General features: G+C 42.5%; 1 protein-coding gene across 1 annotated transcript; it reads left to right on the top strand.

The window, feature by feature from the left end:
• The first annotated feature begins 966 nt into the window (after positions 1-966).
• Positions 967-23,359, top strand: DSCC1 (DNA replication and sister chromatid cohesion 1). The gene is made up of 9 exons (XM_011972999.1): positions 967-1,376; positions 3,758-3,926; positions 6,750-6,884; positions 10,198-10,288; positions 13,515-13,653; positions 14,429-14,481; positions 15,324-15,478; positions 18,838-18,986; positions 22,286-23,359. The coding sequence occupies exons 1-9, from the start codon at positions 1,195-1,197 to the stop codon at positions 22,392-22,394; spliced, it is 1,182 nt and encodes a 393-aa protein (XP_011828389.1). The 5' UTR covers positions 967-1,194; the 3' UTR covers positions 22,395-23,359.
• Positions 23,360-24,034: the final 675 nt, after the last annotated feature.

The raw sequence follows: 24,034 nt of genomic DNA, 5'->3' as shown, positions 1-24,034 counted from the left end.
AGACTCCTGGGATGACCTACTCTGGTATTTTCATATCATTTTACCCAAGAGTTGAAAAAAATGCCTGCTCACATCCTTTGAATTCAACACCTTACCCACCACTTTCTTTCACTTCAAGCAAGGTCTGATTTGCACTAACTAGTAGGAGGTCACCATCTGTAAAGTGATTTCTCCCAGACTATTTTAGCTCTCAGGGACAGCCAGGGCCCTAAATGAGTCTGTAAGCACCTCTAGGAAAGTTTACACATTATGCTGTTGCAAGCAATCCTTGTATGTGCGCATAGTGAAAACCTTTTCTCTTAAAACTCTTAATACTGAAGTTCCCCAAACCTTTGGAAAATGTGCAAGTCACAGATGCTCCTGTGACTTGTGTTTTTCCCTTCGGGTGCGTCCTCAACCTTGGTTAAATCAACCTCTATTGAACGAGACCTGCATCAGTCACTTTTTGGTTAACACTAGGTATTCAACGAATAGACTAGTCTCGCCGTTGTCTCCAGATATGATGGTGCCCTGGCCCAAAGAAGTGAGATACTCCTCAGGTCCTGGCTCCCAAGCATGGGTTATTTGCACAAAACCCCGCAGGAAGCTTTTGGAGCCACAGTCGACTAAGCTGGAGTCAGACTCTGTTACCTCCTGGCTCTGCCATCACGAGCAAGGAGCCTGCTTCCTCATTAACAAAAGGTAATGACCAAGGGACCACCTTACAGGGTTGTGGCAACGGGCTCATGGAATTATACGTGCCAAGTGGTTATCACAGTGCCCGCCACTGGCGGAAGACGAGACAATGTGGACGGCGAGGAAATGGGAGCATCGGCTGGAAACCAGGGCTGGAGATAGGATGGGGGGCGGGCAAGGGCACGGCGGAAAGGGTGGGCGAGGGATCCGTGTCCCAACTCGCCGGGTCGCAGCTCTGCCCGGCGAGCTTCCGCCGAGACCGCCCCCCGGGAAGCCGCGTTTCCTTCCTGCAGTCGCGGTACAGCGTGGGGCACGGAGGGGCTCACGCACCCAGGAGCGCGCAGGCCTTCCCGAGGGCGTGCCCGCAGCGCGCTCCGCCCCGGAAACACGCCCACTGCCGCCTTGGCGGGCTTTCGAAACGTTCAGGTTTCCTAGCGTCCCGCTGCTTGGGAACTTATTTCTTGCCTGCCAAGCCTGCCGCCAGCCGGGCGCGGCAGGACTCCTGGACCCGGCGCTGCGATGAAGAGGACCCGCGAGGAGGTGGATGCGACGCTGCAGATCGCCAAGCTGAACGCGGCCGAACTGCTGCCAGCGGTGCACTGCCTGGGCTTCGGCCCGGGGGCCAGCGGCGCTGCCGCCGGCGACTTCTGCCTGCTGGAGCTGGAGCCCACGCTGTGCCAGCAGCTGGAAGATGGACACAGGTGAGCCCTGGACAGACCGCGCCCCCAGCCTCGGGCCGGCCACGTTATTTTCTAATCGGGGAAACTCGGGATGAGGAAACGGCCAGAGAGATGCACTGACTTGGCGGGGGGCTCATAGCCTGTTCCCGAGGAGTCCACGCCTCCGGTGGGCAGTCCAGTTAGCTGCACTGCGGTGATTAGTAGCACTGGTCCAGCTGACTTTGGGGACCTGTGTCAGCGGGAGCAGGTCAGGAAATACTAATACAACCTCAGTGAGATTTTTGAAGAGTTACCGGTGATTACAGGGACTCTACAGGACACCGGTCATGGTCATTCTACCTTAAAATACAGTGGTGATATCCACTATTTATAGAATTCTTGCCTTCCACTTATATTTATTTTACTCAGACGATAGATAGGAAGTGTTGGGAATCAGCTTACAGACTTGGTAATTGGGTGAGACCCCCACCCACCCCAAAGCAAACTTACTCAGTAGGGATCTGAAGCTGTTTCTAATTCCAGGTCAGAAACAAAGTTGCTGCAAGATCATTGATTAAAAGTCGAAGTTGAGGTAGTTTTTTTAAAGCAGTCTTGAGAAGTCTAGAGAATCGTTGTATCCCTCCACCCTGTGCAGTCCCAACTCCTGCAAAACAGGAAGCTCCAGCTTGATTCTCTTCTGCACAATTGGTCCTCCGACACCTATATTTTATTAGGCTATTTTTTCTCTTTTTTCTTAATGGAATCCTTTAGGCTGTCTTTCAATTTTCGAACTTTGCCCACCAAAGAGTATTAAACTGGCCATTCTTCAGATACTTACTATATACCTCAAAGTACCTTTAACGGAACTGAAAGAACTTCACTCGTCTGTTTCCATCCCAGCTCAGTTGGTGGAGAGTTGCGAAAGGAACTCAGGTGTGAGGGCTTTCTCTCGGTCCAGTTCTAGTTAATCCAGCTGGCAAAAACAAACAAACAAACAAAGGCCCTGGAAACGTGTGTTTTTAATTTTGGGGTGTAGGGGGGGATGGTATAAACAAAATATTTCAAAGTGGGGGTGGTGCAGTTAGACAAATAAATGTTAAAGACTAGGTACTTGGGCCTATTAAGCATTCATTAGCACTGGGAATCTAAAAAACCTTTTATTCTTTTCACTTAAATGAAGACTTAGTCAAAAATAAATACACAGTCTGCTATTTCTGGTTTCTTATTATTTATTCAAAAGAAACGAGTTGCGCACAGGAGTATTAAATACTTTACAGACAAGGAAAACTGCTAGAACCAACTCCCCTGTCATTGCCATCATCTTTGTCTTTAGTCCTTCCTTTTCCTCCTCTTCACCTTCATTCTTTCCCTCTTCCTTCTTTTTTCTTTATCTTTTTTTTGGGAAGAGGGTGGTGGGAACAGGGTCTCACTCTTATCAGCCAGGCTGGAGTGGAGTGGCACAATCATGGCTCACTGCATGATGGTACCGTGACTACTCGGGCTCAGGTGATCCTCCCACCAGCTTCCTGAGTAGCTGAGACTTCAGGTGTGCACCACCACACCCAGCTAACTTTAAATTTTTTCTTTTGTAGAGATGGGGTCTTGCTCTGTTTCTCAGGCTGGTCTCAAACTCCTGCTCTCAAGCGATCTTCTGGCCTCAGCCTCCCCTAAAGTGCTAGGATTACAGGCATGAGCCACGGTGTCCTTGCTTTTCTTCAGCGGTGACAAAATCCCTTTGTCAAAGTCTTTGGTTTAGTCCAGTTTGTAAACATATCCTTTTCATATTTTTCATTCACCACTGCATCCTTTTTTTCATAAGGTCCCAATTTTTTTGCAACACAACTTATGGTTGGGCCAGGAGGTGCTGCTTTGATTGTGAGGGAATACTCAGAACAAAACAAGGATGACACTTGTATGGTACCAGGAGCAGCAGCTTGGTCTTTCTCGGGGAGCTTGTTAGAAATACAGGACCCTGGGTCCCATCCCAGACCCACTGAATCCCACTTTGCTTTTAAACAACATTCTCTAAGATGCCTATGCATACATGTGAGAAGTACCACTTTAGCATGTTGTAGAAAATTGTGACAGCTTGACTGAGGCTTCGGGATGCTTTGTCTTATGTTCTTTCCAGCAGTTTGCACAAAGATGCCATGTAGTGCCATTTGTCCCCTTGGCCTCTATGGATCTGTCTTGCCCATCTTTAGTTATTTTTCCTTAATGAGGCTCTGGGTGGGCCGTCTGTGTGGCTCTCACTTAGCCCAATGCTTGCTGTGTGGAATCCATCTTTGTGCTAGCAGGGGGCAGAGGCAGCATCAAAACTTAATTCTAAGTTCTGTAAGCCTAGAGGGTTTGAGAACTGTTTCTAATGAAAATGTCTACTGGAATGTCAATAAATCATGTATTTTTCCCCCATTTTGCTACAGTCTTGTGATTCGTGGTGATAAAGACGAGCAAGCTGTGCTGTGCAGTAAAGACAAAACATACGACTTGAAGATAGCAGACACTTCCAATATGTTGCTTTTCATTCCTGATTGTAAAACTCCAGACCAGCTGAAGAAGGAAGATTCACACTGTAACATTATTCACACTGAGGTGCTCTTTTCTGTACTCTGATTTATAAAAGTCTGAGAATGAAAACAGATATGGTAATTTGGTCTTTAAAAACTTTACATGTAAAATCTATAATCAGGGAGAATCTAAGAAGTTCTTCAAAGAAATTTGAATTTCTCAGCATTTTGCTTGTTTGTTGCTTGTTTGTTGGAGTCTTGTGAACTGGTTTGTTGGAGTCTTGTGAACTTGTCTGATTTTTCCTATTTTGATTTTCAAGTCCCAGACAATTTTATCTTTTTTCTATAATGTGCAAAGTTTGTTATTCAATGACTCATTCCAAAAATCCTACCTATTTTTAGTAGATTTCGCTGTGGATATGTTTTGAAAGGAGACTCCCTCAAACCATAACTGGTTCATTTGATAATATTTATGAGGAGGAGAAATGAAGAAATTTGAGCCAGGTGTGGTGGCTCACGCCTATAATCCTAGCACTTTGGGAGGCCAAGGTGGGGAGACTACCAGAGCTCAGGAGTTTGAGACCAGTCTGGGCAACACAGTAAAACTCTGTCTCTACTAAAATACAAAGAATTAGCCGGGCGTGGTGGCATACACCTGTAATCCAAGCTACTTGGAAGGCTGAGGCAGGAGAATTGCTTGAACCCAGGAGGCAGAGGTTGCAGAGAGCTGAGATCACGCCACTGCACTCTAGCCTGGGCAACAGAGCGAGACTCTGTCTCCAAAAAAGAAATGAAGAAATTGGAGTTTTTGAAGGAAGTGTGTTTCTTAGCTTTGAAGTTGGTTTAGTTCATTAATATCCGTAACCAAGTATAACAAATTTTTAATTATTTTGGAGAATATTGATGGCAGTAACCAAACAAATCTCCATTCTGTCTGTTATATATGTAACAATCCAAGCATAGCCCTTACTTCTTTGAGAACGACTTTAGGCCAACTATATCCTTAAATAGAGAGTTGGAGAGGAACGAAGGGAAAATGCTGGGAAGCTTCAGTGATTCATGTGATGTTACTAGAACAGAGGAACATCCAGTAAATATACTAGGTTGGTTTTTATAGGGTTTTAAGATTTTCAATGTAATTAACTAAAAATATTGGCAGTTCATCCTATTGTAAAAAAGTAATTTTTTCATCACTTATGTGTTCTGTAGGTGTTTTTGTGAGGGCATAATAATGTCTATAAGAATCTTTGAGCTCTTGCTTGTTATGGAAATTCTATGTACTGAGATTGGCTAAAACTTCAGGATCCACTAACCAAAGCCATAATCGTGATTGAACCTCAGATGCTTAAAGGGGTTACATAAGAAATAGGCTGGGGTTGATAAATGGTGGTAGATACCCAGGAGTAACAGGGAGTGGTTGGGTCTGCAGCAGATGGCAAAGCACAATCCCCAAGTAGTTGGACGGCCACTACTCAGCTGCCTTGTGGGAAAGTAGGCCCAGCATTGCTAGACTTATTTTTTCTAAGTAATTCTTGAAATTTAGATTTTTGGGGTGAAATCTAATTTTTTTAATGTTGGCATCTAATTGAAACACTATGCCAAACCTCCCCCAGCACACAAAAGCATACCACAATATCTGTGTATTGGATGTAGCCAGAAGGCTGCCATTTTTTTGTTTTGCTTTGTTTTTCCTGAGATGATCATAAAACAGCAAACCACTTTTAACTATGGATAAAATCAGTCTGTCAGATTTGGTCCTTAAGCTCTTCTTTGGGAGGCCTTAGATTCAGCAACATCTCCTTCAGGCTCTAGGCCTCATCTTGTCAATCAAGCCTTATCCTAGTTTGAAAGTAGAAGCATCCCCTGTCCTTCCATTTCAGAGTTGGAGGGCATCCCAAAGGTAATCCAGTTTAGCCTTTTTTTTTTTCTTTTATGAAACACTTTTTTTTTTGAGATGGAGTCTCGCTCTGTTGCCGAGGCTGGAGTGCAGTGGCCGGATCTCAGCTCACTGCAAGCTCCGCCTCCCGGGTTTACGCCATTCTCCTGCCTCAGCCTCCCGAGTAGCTGGGACTACAGGCGCCCGCCACCTCGCCCGGCTAGATTTTTTTGTATTTTTTTAGTAGAGACGGGGTTTCACCATGTTAGCCAGGATGGTCTCGATCTCCTGACCTCGTGATCCGCCTGTCTCGGCCTCCCAAAGTGCTGGGATTACAGGCTTGAGCCACCGCGCCCGGCCTGAAACACTTATTGAGCAACTACTCAGTGCTAGGAACTAGGCAAGTCCTGTAGGTGCAGGCAAGGATAACAGATACTCATCCATTCTCTGGCCTCTTATCAAATGGATTTTGAGTGGTAGGCTCTCACTATTTCACAAATCAAACAGAGGAATTAGCTGCAGTTCTAAACAGTACAAAGATCTTGCATTAAACAGAAATCTCTCCTTTAGCTTTTGCCTCATTTTGACATGAGCAACACACTCCCTCTTCCCTTTAATGTCCCTGTTTGAAGACTATGATAATACCTTTTCTCTATTTTCTGCTTTTTTTTTTTTTTTGCCTAAGTATATTCATTTTTAGTTGTTTCCACCTGGTTTGGAGAATTGTCACCATCCTGGTCATTTTTTCTGGGCATACTCTAGTTTTCAGAGTATATTTGAGATGTGACACTCAATTATTGATTCTTACAATGTTGACAGTATCTTATTAAGGGGATCTGAAAAGATGGTCTTGAGGATGCCCATCCATCTAGTCGAGATGGCTGGAAAAATACCTTCCTGATACAAAGCAGAATACCTTGGAGCTTCCTTTTCTCAGTACTTGTTGAGGGGGCAGATTAATAAGTTGGAATTTTATATGAAATTTTCCTTTAGAATGGCCCCTAAAAGGTTATGATATATTATAATTTCCAGATCTTCGGTTTTTCTAATAATTATTGGGAATTAAGAAGATGTAGACCTAAGTTAAAGAAGCTAAAGAAACTTTTGATGGAAAATCCATATGAAGGACCTGACAGTCAAAAAGAGAATGATTCAAATAGCTCAAAAGTAAGACTCTTATTTTCACTTTTTTTATTTGGAATTTAACAACTATAATCAGAGGCACTCAATGGTCACATTCTTTTTAAAATTTATGTTATATAGCTGTTAAATGCTTGTGTTAAAAAAAAGTTACAAAATTTCAAGCATACCCCAAAACAGACAGAGTAGTATAATGACCCCCATATATTCATCATTCACTTGAACAATTAATGTCCTGTCAGTCTTGTTTCTTCTATCCCCTTTCTATCCTTCCATCTTTTTAATTTTTCTAGAGTATTTTAAGGCAGATCCTATATATCATAATGCCATTTATATAGCTAAAAGCTTCTCATATTCTTAACTTTGAAATAATAGTTTTTTAGAGGTAAAATTTTTTTTTATTTAATTAAAAATATGACTAGATGCTCTTGAGAGGGGCATAATGGAAGATATTCTTACTCCAGTGTCAAAATTAACTAATTCCTGAAAGTATGGAAAAATATAAAAAAAGTAAAAAACAGTTTTAAAGTGTTTTTGTTTTTTGTTTTTTTTTTTTTTTGAGACGGAGTCTTGCTTTGTCGCCCAGGCTAGAGTGCAGTGGTGCGATCTCGGCTCACTGCAAGCTCCGCCTCCCGGGTTCACGCCATTCTCCTGCCTCAGCCTCCCGAGTAGCTGGGACTACAGGCGCCTGCCACCACGCCCGGCTAATTTTTTTGTATATTCAGTAGAGACGGGGTTTCACCGTGTTCGCCAGGATGGTCTCCATCTCCTGACCTCGTGATCCGCCCGCCTCGGCCTCCCAAAGTGCTGGGATTATAGGCGTGAGCCACTGCGCCCGGCCAGTTTTAAAGTTTTTAATGTAAAAATGACAGAACTCTGCTGGTATGTGAAGACCATGTTTATAAAAAGAAGTTCCCTTTTTTTCCAATGGGCTCTTTCTAAAACTTTTTTTGGTAACAGCTTTATTGAGATATAATTCACATGCCAAACAATTCACCAATTTTAAAGTGTGCAATTGGATACTTTTTAGTACATTCACAGAGTTGTGAAACCATTAACACCATCACGTTTAGAACATTTTTATAACCCCAGAAAGAAACCCTGTAGCCTTTAGCTGTCACCTTCCAGTACCACTTTCTTCTTTCCCCTTTCCCCTTCGCTCTAGGCTACCACTAATAAACTTTCTGTCTATACATATGCCTATTCTGGACATTTCATGTAAATGGAATCATATAATATGTGGCCTTTTCTGATTGGCTTCTTTCACTTAGCATAATCATTTCAAGGTTCATTTATGTTGTAGCATGTATCAGTGTTGTGTTTTGTTTTGTTTTATTTGCAGATGGAGTTTTGCTCTTCTTGTCCAGGCTGGAGTGCAATGGCACAATCTTGGCTCACTGCAACCTCCACCTCCTGGGTTCAAGTGATTTTCCTGCCTCAGCCTCCCGAATAGCTGGGATTACAGGTGCACGCCACCATGCCCAGCTAATTTTTTACTTTCAGTAGAGATGGGGTTTCACCATGTTGGCCAGGCTAGTCTTGGACTCCTGACCTCAGGTGATCTGCCCGTCTCAGCCTCCCAAAGTGGTGGGATAACAGGCGTGAGCCACCACGCCCGGCTGCAGTGTTTTATTCCTTTTCTTGCTGAATAATATCTCATTTTACGGACATACCCATATTTTATTCATTCACTTGTCAGCTAATAGACATTTGTGTAACTTCTACTTCTTGGTTATTATGAATAATGCTTCTGTGAACATTCGTGTACAAGATTTTATGTGGACTTATGTTTTCATTTTTCCTGGGTATGTACCTAGGAGTGGAATTGATGGGTCATGTGGTGACTCTGTATAAGCTTTCAAGCTGCCATACTGTTTTCCAGAGTGGCTGCACTAGTTTCCATTGATGTTGAACATCTCATGGGCTTATTGTCGATTTGTATATCTTTGGAGAAATGCCTATTCAGTTTCTTTGCCTGATTTTTAATTATTTGTCTTTTTATTACTGAGTTGTAAGCGAATTCTTTAGATAGTCTAGATACAAGTCCTTTATCAGATATATTATTCGCAAATATTTTCTCCCATTTTGTGGGCTGTTTTTTGACTTTCTTGCTTTTTTTTTATTGCAGTAAAATATACATAACATAAAATTTAACATTTTTGGGGTTGGGGGCAGTGATTCACACCTGTAATCCCAGCAATTTAGGAGGCCAGGGTGGGACTATTGCTTGAGCCCAGGAGTTTGAGACCATTCTGGGCAACACAGCAAGAACCTGTCTCTACAAAAAATTTAAAAATTAGCTGGGCATAGTTGCATACCTCTAGTCCCAGGATGAGGTGAGAGAATCAGCTGAGCCTAGGAGGTCAGGGCTGCAAGTGAGCCATGATCACACCACTGCAGTCCAGCCTGGTGACAGAATGAGACTTTGTATTAAAAAAAAAAAAAAAGAGGCCGGGCTGGGTGACTCACGCCTGTAATCCCAGCAGTTTGGGGAACCAAGGCAGGCAGATCACCTGAGGCTGGGAGTTCGAGACCAGCCTGACCAACATGGAGAAACCCTGTCTCCACTAAAAATTCAAAATTTGCCGGGCGTGGTGGCGCACGCCTATAATCCCAGCTACTCGGGAGGCTGAGGCAGGAGAATCACTTGAATCTGGGAGGCGGAGGTTGCGGTGAGCTGAGATCGTGCCATTGCACTCCAGCCTGGGCAACAAGAGCAAAACTCCATCTCAAAAAAAAAAAAGAAAAAAAGAAAAAAGAAAATTTACCATTTTAAAGTATACAGTTCAGTAGCATCAAGTACATTCATAGTGGTATGCAGTCTTTAGCACCATCCATCTCTATAACTTTTTCATCTTCTCAAACTGAAACTCTGTGCTTGTTAAACAATAACTCCTGTTTCTGCGTCCCCTCAGCCCTGGCAACCACCATTCTACTTCCTGTCTCTATGAATTTCACTGCTTTTAATACCTCAGATAAGGGGAATCATACAGTATTTGTCCTTTTGTGGTGATAAACAAAAGTTTATTTAATAAATAAATAATAAACAAAAGTTTATTATTTCGATGATGTTCAGTTGATCTACTTTTTCTTTTGTTGCTTGTGTTTTTGGTGTCATTTAATAAGCCATCACCAAATCCAGTGTCATGAAGATTTACCTCTTTGTTTTCTAAGATATCCATTGATTTTGTGTAGAAATCATTATACATTAACAAAAGAAACTGAGCTAGTGCATAAATATTGCCTTAATCTGTCCATGTATTTATTCCCCAATATTCAGCAAGAAATCTAAAAACAAAATATTCTTCAAAGGTCTTAAAATATTTTTTTCTTTTTGCAGTATACAACTGAAGATTTGCTTGATCAAATTCAGGCAAGTGAGGAAGAAATAATGACCCAATTACAAGTTCTAAATGCCTGTGAGATTGAAGGTAGTGTTACTTACTACTATTATAACAATGATGACATTGGCCATCATAAGGGAGAGAAGTTTTTGGACATCTTCACCCTACTGCATATAGTTTATTTAATATTCTTTTGGGTTTAAGGATGGTGTCATTTGGGCCGGGCGCAGTGGCTTACGCCTGTAATCCCAGCACTTTGGGAAGCTGAGGTGGGTGGATCACTTGAGGCCAGGAGTTTGAGACCAGCCTGGCCAACGTGGTGAAACCCTGTCTCCATGAAAATACAAAATTAGCTGGGTGTGGTGGTGCATGCCTGTAATTCCAGCTACTTGGGAGGCTGAGGCACAAGAGTTGCTTGAACCTGGGAGGCAAAGGTTGCAGAGAGCTGAGATGGTACCACTGTACTTTAGCTTGGGCATCAGAAAAATGAAAAAAAGAAAAGATGGTAATATTTGTCTTTCTCGTCGTGGGATAGAGACTACATGTGATCATCTTTACATGAGGTCAATCTGCTACCAGTGACTTTAATCACACTTTGACTCCTTCCAATTTTTTTGAATTAAATGGTAAAGGAAGAACCATGTTTGATTAAGAAAGGTCCAGGCTGGGCGCGGTGGCTCAAACCTGTAATCCCAGCACTTTGGGAGGCCGAGGCTGGCCGATCACAAGATCAGGAGTTCAAGACCAGCCTGGCCAACGTGGAGAAACCCCATCTCTACTAAAAATACAAAAATTAACCAGGCGTGTTGGTGGGCGCCTGTAATCCCAGCTACTTGGGAGGCTGAGGCAGGAGAATCCCTTGAAACTGGAAGGCAGAGGTTGTAGTGAGTGGAGATCGTATCACTGCCCTCCAGCCTGGGTGAAAGAGTGAAACTCCATCAAATGAATAAATAAATAAAGTCCTTAGACATCAAATAGTCTAATCTTTTATTTTTTATAACTGGTAAGGAAACTAAGGCCTAGGAAGGGAAACTAACTTGTCCAGGGTACATGTGGAGTTAGTGACAGCATATGGCATATAACCCAGGTCCTTGAACTAGCAAAATTTTTTTTTTTTTTGTGGATGGAGTCTCACTCTGTCACCCAGGCTGGAGTAGAGTGGCGTGATCTCGGCTCACTGCAGCCTCCGCCTCGTGGGTTCAAGTGATTCTCATGCCTCCAACCTCCTGAGTAGCTGGGGTTACAGGCACGCGCCACAACATCCAGCTAATTTGTGTGTTTTTGGTAGAGATGGGGTTTTGCCATGTTGGCCAGGCTGGTCTTGAACCCCTCACCTCAGGTAATCCTCCTGCCTTGGCCTTCCAAAGTGCTGGAATTACAGGTGTGAGCCATGGTGCCCGGACCTAAAGCTTTTCTTTTCTTTTCTTTTTTTTTTTTAAAAAAGGCAGATGAAACTGCATTTTAATGCAGCCCTCTGCATTATTAACTTGCAGCATGGGGATGGATACAATTTCTGTAGGTGGATGCATAGATTACTTCTCGCTTTCTTCCTCAGTTTTACATCACACAATCCAGTTTTTAAATGTTGCCTTTATGTTTACAGAGTAAGAATAGAAACATTCTCCCTTAGAAATGGTGGATGTATACTTTTCTTTCTCTGGGGTGGTGGTCCTGCCATCAGTTATAAAATGGCATTTCATGGCCAGGCATAGTGGCTCATGCCTGTAGTCCTAGCCCTTTTGAGGCCGAGGCAAGTGGACCACCTGAGGTCAGGAGTTCAAGACCAGCCTGGCCAACATAGCAAAACCCTGTCTAGTAAAAATACAAAAAACTTGGCTGGGCATACTGGCCATGCCTATAGTCCCAGCTACTCAGGAGGCTAAGGCAGGAGAATCACTTGAACCCGGGAGGTGGAGGTTGCAGTGAGCTGAGATCATGCCACTATACTCCAGCCTGGGCAACAGAGTGAGACTCCATCACAAATAAATAATAAATAAATAAAATGGCATGTCATAATCTCTCACAGGAATAGGAAGGGGATCTTTATGATGCCCAGCCCTTAACTTGGCCCTCATCCACCTTGTACCTCAGAGTCTATCATCTCTTTGGTGAGCTGGACTTCTTTATGAGTATAGAAATGTCTCTGCAAGATAGCTGTGATGAGAGTTATAACCATGGTAGTGCAGCACAGCAGAGATGATCATAAATAGTGAACCTATGACCTTTACCTCATTTGTATGATACTCTAATGAAATGACTGTACCAACTGCAGATTTCCTAATTTCTGTTTAGAATGACAAGATCATTGTGAGATAGTTGAATGTCAAAGCAGTGGAGAGAAGGGCGCCATGCGATGTGCCTTTAATATCCCAGCTACTCTGTAGGCTGAGGCAGGAGGATCATTTGAGCACAGGAGTTTAAGACCAGCTTGGGCAAGAGTAAGACCCCATCTCTAAGGAAAAAAAAAAAAAAAAAAAAGAAGAAGAAAGAAAGCACTTGAGAAAAGCTAGTCATATGTAAAGTACTCTTGAAAAACAACTTGATCTCCCTGAAGACACAATTTAAAATGATTGGGAGAAAAGCTTAAAAAGAAGCACTGTTTACAGAAAGTGAATAGTTTTTTTTTTTTTTTTTTTTTTTTTTTGAGACAGTCTCACCATTGCCCAGGCTAGAGTGCAGTGGTGTAATCGTGGCTCACTGCAACCTTGGCCTCCCAGGTTCAAGCAATTCTCATGCCTCAGCCTCTTGAGCAGCTGGGATTACAGGTGTGTGCCACAGCGCCCAGCTAAGTTTTTGTATTTTTAGTAGAGATGGGGTTTCACTGTGTTGGCCAGGCTGGTCTCAAACTCCTGGCCTCAGGATCCCAAAGTGCTGGGATTACAGGAGTGAGCCAGCACACCCAGCCTATTGTCTCATTTTTGCAGTGGGCAAGAGTATGCTATGACTTTATCAATCTATTAGCTAGTTTACATAAAATGTTCTTTGAGCCAGGCACAGTGGCTCATGCCTGTAATCCCAGCATTTTGGGAGGCCGAGGTGGGCTGCTCATGTGAGGTCGAAAGTTCAAGACCAGCCTGGCCAACATGGTAGACCCCTGTTTGTACTAAAAATACAAAAATTAGCCAGGAATGATAGTGCATGCCTGTAGTCCCAGCTACTTCGGAGGTTGAGATGGGAGAATTGCTTGAACTCAGGAGGCGGAGGTTGTAATGAGCTGAGATCACGCTACTGTACTCAGCTTGGGTGAAAGAGTTGAGACCTTGCCTTAAAAAAAAAAAAGTTCTTTGGTAAATATAACTTATGCAATTTGTAGGTTATTGGAGGATTCTTGAATTTGATTATGAGATGAAACTTCTGAATCATGTAACTCAGCTTGTGGATTCTGAATCATGGTCTTTTAGCAAAGTTCCTTTGAATACATGCCTTCAGGAACTTGGACCATTGGAGCCAGAGTAAGTATTTTAATTTCTTGTCTACCCAGATTTCCTTAAGGGGAAGGGAGTTCTTTTACAGATTGGAATTAAACCCAGGGTATAAACTACAATAGTTATATTTTGATATCTTTGAGAAATGTTTAAAATTACAACCAAAGAAGATTTGGGAATTTTGGTCACTGGGGTGAATACATGTGCATCATCTTGTTTGTTTTTGGCCATAAAAATATAAAGAAATAGGCCGGGCACAGTGGCTCATGCCTGTAATTCCAGCACTTTGGAAGGACAAGGTGGGTGGATCACGAGGTCGGGAGATCGAGACTGTCCTGGCCAACATCGTGACACCCAGTCTCTACTAAAAAATACAAAAATTAGCTGGGCGTGCTGGTGCTTGCCTGTAGTCCCAGCTGCTTGGGAGGCCGAGGCAGGAGAATTGCTTGAACTCCAGAAGTGGAAGTTGCAGTGAGCCGAGATCGTACTACTGCACTCTCAAAAAAAATAAATAAAAATAAATAATAATAAATAAAGTAAGGAAATAATATGTTTGAGCTATTTTATAATAATAAATGTATGCTTACATAATTGATGTTAAAATGTTTAGCATGGGGCCTGGCACATGGTAGCTACTCAGTATATTTTAGTTCCTACTTTAAATAAAATATTATTTGGCAACCAAAATCACTTAGTATTTGAAATATCAAATTTCTTTCTTAATTTTGAGTTGGCAGTGGAGTTAAAATATAGTGCATAAAAATGCTTATAACTTTTCAAATGGGTGTTTTAAATTTTTCAGGGAAATGATAGAACACTGTCTTAAATGTTATGGGAAGAAATATGTAGATGAAGGTAAGATTTGGAAAATATTCTCATTTAACTCTTATATGTTAAAACTGGCATACCTTTCTAAAGCCTGTTGGTGTTAAAAATAAGAACTCTAGCTGGGTGCAGTGGCTCACACCTATAATCCCAGCACTTTGGGAGGCTGAGGTTTTCACTTGAGCCCAGGATTTCGACATCAGCTTGGAGAACATGATAAAACGCTGTCTCCACAAAAAAATACAAAAATTAGCTGGGTGTGGCAGCATAGGCCTGTAGTCCCAGCTACTCAGGAATCTGAGGTGGGAGGATCACCTGAGCCTGGGAAGGTCGAGGCTACAGTGAGCCTTGATTGTGCCACTGCTCTCTGGCCTAGGCGACAGAGTGAGACCTTCTCAAAAAAAAAAAAAAAAAAAAAAAAAGGCCGGCACAGTGGCTCACGCCTGTAATCCCAGCACTTTGGAAGGCCAAGGTGGGCAGATCACCTGAGGTCAGGAGTTCGAGACAAGCCTGGCCAACATGGTGAAAACCCATCTCTACTAAAAATAAAAAAAAAATTAGCCAGGTGTGGTGGCGCACACCTGTAATCCCAGCTTCTTGGGAGGCTGGGACAGGATAATCACTTGAACCCAGGGGGTGGAGGTTGCAGTGAGCCGAGATCACACCCAGGCTGGAGTGCATTGGCGTGATAGATAGAGCGAGACTCTATCTCAAAACAAAAAAAAAAAAACAAAAAAAAACGAACTACGGGGTTGTGGAAGTGAGTTTAGGTGTATAATTCCTTTCAAGAAACTGCAGTAAAAAAAGGAAATGTTAGTATAGTATTCAATTATAAGATGATAATTTGAAACTATCTGATACCTTTTCCTTAGGCGAAGTGTATTTTGAGTTGGATGCTGATAAAATATGCAGAGCAACAGCACAAATGCTACTTCAGAATGCAGTGAAATTCAATCTCGCTGAGTTTCAAGAAGTGTGGCAGCAGAGTGTTCCTGAAGGAATGATAACTAGTCTTGATCAGCTTAAGGTAATAGCAATAGACATTTCCACCTTACTTCAACAGTTGATTAATAACTAGGTGAATGATACTTGAGTTGGAGCTGAATTTGGAACCAATTTCTTTTCCTAGACACCCATTAGGAGTGCATGTACATCCAATCCATCACATAGTCCTTAAAACCCAATAAAGTATTGGAGTATACTTAACATATTGTAAACTACACCTTTAAAATATTTTAAATAATTTTAGTAAGTTGCTTTCACTACAATACAGTTTTAGAACATATCTTATCACCTCTATAAGATCGCTTGGGTCCATTTCCTCTTAATCCCTCTTCCTACTCAGTGTATCTCATTTTGTTCCATTTCTCACTATTTCTAGCACCCTTCTCCTAGTCCAGACTACCTTGATTTTCTGCCTCTAAACAGCAATAGCATCCCTAGGCAGGCCCCTTGCACTTTTACTTTTGCTCCCTTCCAATCCGTTCTCTGTGATGCTACTAGAATGATCTTTTAAAAATCAGACCAAGTGTGGTGGCTCACACCTGTAATCCTAGCACTTTGAGAGGCCAAGGCAGGCAGACCACCTGAGGTCAGGAGTTCAAGACCAGCCTGGCCAACACGGCCAAAGCCCGTCTCTACTAAGCATACAAAAATTAGCCAGGTGTGGTGGCGGGCACCTGTAATCCCAGTTACTCGAGAGGCTGAGGCAGGAGAATCCCTTGAACCTGGGAGGCGGGGGCTGCAGTGAGCCGAGTTCATGCCAGTGTGCTCTAGCCTGGGTGACAGCGAGACTCTGTCTCTCAAAAAAAAAAAAAAAAAAGTAATAAATAAATAAATGCCAGTCAGATCAGATGAATGTCCTGCTTAAATAACTTTATTTATTTATTTAGTTAGTTAGTTTTGAGACTGAGTCTGATTCTGTCACCCAGGCTGGAGTACAGTGGCTCAATCTCAGCTCACTGCAACCCCCGCCTCCTGGGTTCCAGGGATTCTCCTGCCTCAGGCTCCCAAGTAGCTGGGATTACAGGCACCCACCACCACACCCAGCTAATTTCTGTATGTTTGGTAGAGACAGGGTTTCGCCATGTTGGTCAGGCTGGTCTCGAACTCCTGACCTCAGGTGATTCGTCCACCTTGGCCTCCCAAAGTGCTGGGATTATAGGTGTGAGCCACTGCACCTGGCCTTAAATCAGTTTAATGGTTGCCTATTGCACTCAGGATTAAAAAAACTCAGAATTCATGTCTTGGCCTATAAAGGCCCTTCAGGATCACCTTCATAGCTTCATCTCTGGCTACTTTCCCTTCTGCTCACTGCATACCAACCCTGTTTCAGGTTTTCAAGATCATCAAGCTCTCACCTACCTTAGGACCTTCAAACAAAGCTTTTTGTTCTAGAATGATACTCTAATTTCATCTGGTCACCTCCTGCTCATCTGAGTCACTTCATCAAGGAGGCCTTCCTTCATTCTCCGCTTGAAGCAAAGGCCTCTGGTTTTACTCTTCGATAGCATGCTATGCTTTCCTTCATGGCACTCTCCCCTTAGCTTGGAAAAATGTTTATGTGGTTCACCACTCTACTTTGATGGCATTTTGTTTGCTGTTGCTTGCTAGTATGTAGCATACTGCCTGGCATGTGGCGTATACTCGGTAAATATTCCGTTAGTTAAATGTAAAGATTTGCTTGGTATTTATGGAGTTCTATGTCGAGGCACCATGCTAGGTGCTTAGGAGAAAATGTCATACAAGGTGTCATCATGGTGCTTAGCCTGGGGACTCGCAATGGGGGATGGACACATATTACATGCATAAATCTGTTCTTACAATGCAGAGTGATCTACGCCACAGGAAAGGCGTGCACACGATGTTATGAGAGCAAAGAAAAGGGGCTTAGCTATCAGACTGGTCGATCACGGGTGACTTTCTGAAGGAACAGACGTTTTAGCTGCTGAGTGGAAAGATGAACTGTTGCTCTCTAGATGGCAGGAAAGCCAGAGGTGGAAATCTGGGACAGCACGGTCAAAGTTGGGGGGCAAATAAAAACTGAGGCACTGTTGTAGGGATGCATGGGCTGGAGTAAAGGATGCTTGTGAGGTAAGGACACTGTGGACTGCGCTAAGAAATTTCAATTCTATCTAGAAAGCTCTTTGAGGCCACTGAGTGACATTAGTTAGAGGGGTTACCTCATCAGGAACTCATCAGTTTGGCCTTTTGAAAAGAATACTATGACAGTAAAGAAGATGGACAGATAGAAGGTTGGTTAGATTTGAAAAAGGATTACTGTGCAGGCTGTCAACACATATGTTCCCAACTAAGAGAGTACTGGTCAAAGAGATAGGTAATGGGGGAATGGAGAGAGGAATCCTGAAGTCTTAACATCTATTATATAGACTTCAGTGACCACATAGGTGTGGGGTTTGACTAATGGAATCAAAGCTGATGCCTAGGTTTCCTGTTTTCCTAGGATAGTGGAACTAGAGCAGGTTTGGATGATAAACGAGTTCATGTATAGATTTGGATACAGAGGTCTGGGACTCAAAAGAGACATCTGAGCTGAAGATATAAATATTATAGTCATTAGCAAGTAAGTGGTGGCTTAGGCTACAGGTTTAGATGAGGTTACTCAATAGAGTGACAGTGAAGCAAGTAGAGTGGTTGGGATGGAAGCCTCAGGGAGCTACAACATCAAGTTATGAGGAAAATAAGACTGTGATGTCAGGGATGGAGAGAGATTTACAGAAGAAGGAGTAATCAACAGTAGCGAAGGAAATAGAGGGCTAGGGACTGGGCAAAGTGGCTCACACCTGTAATCCCAGCACTTTGGGAGGCTGAGGAGGGTGGATCACTTGAGGCCAGGAGTTCAAGACCAGCCTGACCTACATGGTGAAACCCCTTCTCTACTAAAAATATAAAAATAGTTGGACGTGGTGGCCTGTACCTGTAGTCACAGCTACTCAGGAGGTGGAGTCAGGAGACTCTTGAACCCAGGAGGCAGAGGTTGCAGTGAGCCAAGACTGCACCACTGCACTCCAGCCTAGGTGACAGAGCAAGACTCTGTCTCAAAAAGAAAGTAGAAGGCTAACACGATGAATCCAAGAAAAGGGCCCACTGGATTTGGCAATGACAGGTTACTGGTGACCTTTAGAACCACAGCTGTCTTGATAAACTGCTGGTGGTAGAAGCCAGATTGCAGAGGAGGAAAGAAGTCACTGCTTAAAGGAGCTCTTTGTATGAAAAAGGCTGTTGTAAATCTCTGGATAGTTTAAGTTCCGTGTAGCTGACATTTTGAATATCTTGAGCTAAGCTAAACCTAAAGGTAAAAGAATGAGTCATGTTTAAACATTACAACATTACTTTAACTGCTCTGTTTCTTCTCATTTCTTGTAGGGTTTAGCGCTGGTGGATAGACACTCGAGACCGGAAATCATATCTTTGCTGAAAGTAGATGATTTACCTGAGGATAATCAGGAACGTTTTAATAGCCTTTTCTCTCTAAGGGAGAAGTGGACAGAAGAAGATATTGCCCCATATATTCAGTAAGTAATTTATTAAAGACGGATTTTGAGGGTTGTTCTTTTTACGGTGAGTGGCACAGCATTTTAGATTCATGATTGGAACACAATTTCTTTGAGTATTCCCTGAGGATACTGCTTCCCTAGAAACTCTTAGGTGGTGGCTGTCTTCTCTGTCCTCCACAGTTACTGCTTCTGGAGGTGGAATATGTGTTACCTCTGTTCCTCACTATTGCTTCTAAAACCACTTCTTTGCTCTCATTCCTGGAAAACTGTCCCCTTTGAGGGACAAAACACATATCCCATTATGACTCTAAGGCCAACACCCCTCTCTGATTGCCACCTCATGCCTTACTTTATTTAACATTTTGGGAGAGGCCAGATTGCAGTAGAACACGTTAGCCCCAAAGTTACTTCTTACAAAATCTTGAGTCCCCTAATGCTTGAAATCAACTAACACTACAACTTTGTCACTGTGTCAGACCTCTCAGGTGTTCTTTCTTCTCTTTACCCAGCTCGAATCCCGTGGTCAATCTTCTTAGCTCTTACTGTCTACACTTTACTCCTGTGGCCCTCTCTCCCTCTTGCCATATCTGTCTGGCAAAAAGCTAAAAAGATTAAACCCAACTTTCTGCTTACTCTGTGCCTACACATGGCCAGCTAAAACTTTCTGGAGAATACTACACAATGAAGCTGCCAGTCTTGCTTAAGAACCTAGTGGTACTTAGAACGGCCCCTCGCCAGGTATGATTTCCTCATGGAACTTCTCTACCCTTGGAGCTTCTTCTACATCTTCTTTTCCTTTTTCATACCAGCAGTACCCTCTGTTTCCTTTTATGATCTTATTTGTTTCAGAACATAGAAGCAGTGCGGCCAGAACAACCTTCTTTCTCACTGCCAAATCGGCCAACCTCCTCACGTGTACACCTACTTCCTTTGCAGTCCTGTGTAGTGTATGAATTTTCCATGCTCCTAAGGCCAGTCCTTCTGCAGTAGGTCCATCTCCTCTGCCTTCTTAAACACTTGGATCCTCGAGTTACCCCTTTCACCCCTTGTGTTATTATGTCTCCCTCTTCTGGATCAACCCCACCAGCATACAAAATTCTGTAATATTGCCCATCTTGAAAGACAACAATAGCAACCTATTGGACCCCATGTCCTTTGCTCTCCTTCATAAGAAAATGTCTTTTACAAGTTTCCTATACTCACTCTATGCTTTTCACCTCCCATTCTTTCCTTTACTCAATGACATCTTCTTAATCCAATGACATCCGTCTTTCTACACTCAATGCTTAATCATTTGTCCTTGATTACTTGACTTAGCACTATTTGACAGTGTCTGCTTCCTCCTACTTGAAACACAAGTTTCTCCCCTCTTCCTTGGATGAGAGGGGAGAAAACCATCTCTTTTGTTGATGTCTCCCTTTTCTTCTCAATCTTTAAATGTTGGAGTGCTCCAGGTCTATTTTTCGGCCATCTTCTCTTCTGTTTATACTTTTCCTTTGGTGCCCTCATCTAGGCCTGGAAACAAATTTAACGACTTCCTAATTTCATCTTCATACTTGCCCTTTTCCCTGAAGTCCAGATTCCTATATCTAGTTGCCTAATTCACCTTTCCAGTTGGATATCCAATAGGAATTTCAAGCTTAACATGTTCATAACAGAATCGTTGCTTCTCCCTCGGCCTTACCCCGCTTCATCAACACAGTTAACAGCACCACTACTAATCCAGTTACTTAAACTAAAGTCTAGGAATCATCCCTGTCCTTTCCTTCCCCTACCTTCTGGTTCAAACTATGAGCAAGCCCTGATGGATCATCTTGTACCTGCCTCTGAATTGCTCTCCCTGTTCTATTTTTGCCCCCTTCCCCTTTTTCCTTCTTATACTGTTTAAATATTCAAATGACAATATAATGAAACCTCCATATATCTACTGCTCAGCTTCCATAATCATCAACTCATTGGCTCCTTTATTTATTTATTTATTTATTTATTTATTTATTTATTTGAGACGGCGTCTCACTCTGTTGCCCAGGTTGGAGTGCAGTGGTGTGATCTTGGCTCACTGCAAACTCTGCCTCCTGAGTTCAAGCGATTCTCTTGCCTTAGCCTCCTGAGTAGCTGGGACTACTGGCGTGCGCCACTGTACCTGGCTAATTTTTGTGTTTTTAGTAGAGACAGGGTTTCACTATGTTGGCCTGGCTGGTCTCAAACTCCTGACCTCAACTAATCTGCCCACCTTGGCCTCCTAAAGTGCTGGGATTACAGGCGTGAGCTACCGTGCCCGGCCACCTCCATTATTTAAAACTTAGATCACATTGCACTTTTCCATTAATTAAAACACTCTTAGTGTTTTAATTATGTAATCTTCCCATTACATGTAGAATTAAGTCACAATTCTTTTTCCCTGTGCTTCAAGGTTCTACATGATCTAGCTGTTGCCCCTTCTCCAGCTCATGTCCTCCTATTCCTCCCTCTCCTCGTTACGTTCCAGTCATAATCTTCTTCTCTTTGAGGTACAGAAGAGGAAACCAAAGTTCAGGAAGCGTTGGTAACCTAGACAAGTTCACACAGGTACCTTGTATCCAGGTTCTCTGACTCTAGGCCCTGCTGTATAGGCCTCACTACTGCTTGTATTTCTAATTTAGAGGCTGTGTGATATAATAGAAATGGCATAGACTTTGAAGTTATACAAACCTGGTGGCAGAATTGGACTCTGTCATTTATTACTTGTCTGAGCCATAGTTCCTCATATCTAACACAGGGTGAAATAATACATTACTCCTAGTTTTTGTTTTTTGCTTTTTTTTGGTTTTTTGAGACGGAGTCTCACACCGTCGCCCAGGCTGGAGTGTAGTGGCGCGATCTCCGCTTACTGCAACCTCCGCCTCCTGGATTGAAGCAATTCTCCTGCCCGAGCCTCCCAAGTAGCTGGAATTACAGGCACCCACCACCACGCCCTGCTATTTTTTTTCTCTTTTTAGTAGAGACGGGGTTTCACTATGTTGGCCAGGCTGTTCTTGAACTCCTGACCTTGTGATCTGCCCACATCGGCCTCCCAAAGTGCTGGGATTATAAGCATGAGCCACCCGCCTGGCCTACTCCTACTTTTATTGTGTGGGTTAAATGAGGTAATACATGTAATGTACTTAATTTAATTAAAACTTAGAACCACTCCCCACCCTATCTCTCCCACAAACACCTACACTTATGTTTGTTGAGAAGACAGATTCGGGGGAGAGAGATAAAATAAGTACATAATACTGCATCATAATATGTTCCCTAAAATATTCATGTTATTTTTTTTTTTATTGTTCCTACAGAGATTTGTGTGGAGAGAAGCAAACCATAGGTGCACTACTCACTAAATATTCTCGTTCTTCGATGCAAAATGGTGTTAAAGTTTATAATTCGAGAAGACCCATTTCTTAAAAGAACAACAGTTTTTCCTTCGGGACTCAAGTTGCTTTATAAAGCTGCTGGATACAAGAAAACTTGTACTTTTATATCTGACTTTTAAAAACCTAGTTTTCTAAGGCCTTTTCCTCCTCATGTTAAGCATTTTGAAACTACTGTTGTTATTTCTTAAATGTTATAGGATGTAGCTTTCAAATTATATTTGTATTATGTACACAGTGTAAACAAGGACAAAAGAAAGTATTGTTTCCTATGTTATGTCTGAGGTCTCTGATTTATTTAAAGTTTGGCTTTTTATTTTTAAAGTGTCATTTCTTTATTTAGGATTTGATGTTCTAATCATTAATACATTTTAAGTTTTCCAGAGAATTAAATAGTAATAGTTTCATAGAAGAGAATTCTTTATTCACTTAAATATCATTTCTCAAGTGAGTGAGTTCCCCTCTACTTTTACCCTTCTACCCAAACTAGAAGCCACTAGGTGCTATCAATTATTTATATTCGTTGTTTACATCCATGAAATTGGCTGAATAATTACTCCTCTGCCTGGCGTAGACATGCACTTCAGGGAAAAAATGGGTTTATAATCCTATAATGAAGAATACTGGCACAGGCAGTGCTCACTTGAAAACTTCAAGTAATTTCTAGTTGGTTTTGGAATGCTTGCTAAAGTTCCTTTACAGCTTTATTTTCCTGATTTGTTTTGGTTTAGATCAAAGTTCAAATTAATTTTAACTTAGCTAATGAACTGGTCACCAGGACAGTTGGAGGGGGTACAGGCCAAGGTTAAATGGTCCAAGTTTTAAAAATGTTAATGGATAATCCATAATTAATTAAACAAGGTTTGACTGTTACTGAAGTTTACAAGTTTTTATTGTCACGAACATGAAATACAAACACGATGGCTTTGAAATGTCTTTCAATAAATGTTTCTGCATTTATATGGATTATATGATATATATACATACACAGTCTACATATCGATGTGTAGTCTATTTATTTATTTATTTTGAGACGGAGTCTCGCTTTGTCGCCCAGGCTGGAGTGCAGTGGCATGATCTCAGCTCACTGCAAACTCAGCTTCCCGAGTTCAGGTGATTCTGATGCCTCACCCTCCCGAGTGGCTGGGAATACAGGCGCACGCCACGACGCAGGGCTAATTTGTGTATTTTTAGTAGAGACGGGTTTTCACCATGTTGGCCAGGCTGGTCTCGAACTCCTGACCTCAAGTGATACGCCTGCCTCGGCTTCCCAAAGTGCAAGGATTACAGGCGTGAGCCACCACGCCTGGCCTCTGGTCTGTATTTTATTCTTTTTCTTTTTCTTTTTTTTTTCCTGAGACAGTCTCAGCTCTGTCGCCCAGGCTGGAGTGCAGTGGAACGATCTCAGCTCACTGCAACTTACGTCTCCCGGGTTCAAGCAATTTTCCTGCCTCAGCCTCCCAAGTAGCTGGGATTACAGGCGTGCACCACGCCCAGCTAATTTTGTATAATTTTTAGTAAAGACGGGGTTTCACCATGTTGGTCAGGCTGGTCTCGAACTCCTGACCTCAAATGATCGGCCCGCCTCGGCCCCCCAAAGTGTTGGGATTACAGGAGTGAGTCACTGCGCCTGGCCTTGTAATCTATATTTTAAAATAAATATTAAGGCAGCAG

This window comes from Mandrillus leucophaeus, unplaced genomic scaffold (genome assembly GCF_000951045.1).
Source record: "Mandrillus leucophaeus isolate KB7577 unplaced genomic scaffold, Mleu.le_1.0 Scaffold133, whole genome shotgun sequence".
NCBI lineage: Eukaryota > Metazoa > Chordata > Mammalia > Primates > Cercopithecidae > Mandrillus > Mandrillus leucophaeus.
The sequence above is the reverse complement of the archived record's forward strand: the minus strand, read 5'-3'. Positions and strand labels throughout refer to the sequence as shown.

What these genes read in the sequence shown, in the direction of transcription:
- DSCC1 (XM_011972999.1), top strand. Translation starts at nt 1,195, where the DNA reads ATGAAGAGGACCCGCGAGGAGGTGGATGCGACGCTGCAGATCGCCAAG. An exon ending in CTAGTCTTGATCAGCTTAAG is followed by an intron (nt 15,479 to 18,837) that starts GTAATAGCAATA and finishes CATTTCTTGTAG; the next exon opens with GGTTTAGCGCTGGTGGATAG. An exon ending in GATATTGCCCCATATATTCA is followed by an intron (nt 18,987 to 22,285) that starts GTAAGTAATTTA and finishes TTGTTCCTACAG; the next exon opens with AGATTTGTGTGGAGAGAAGC.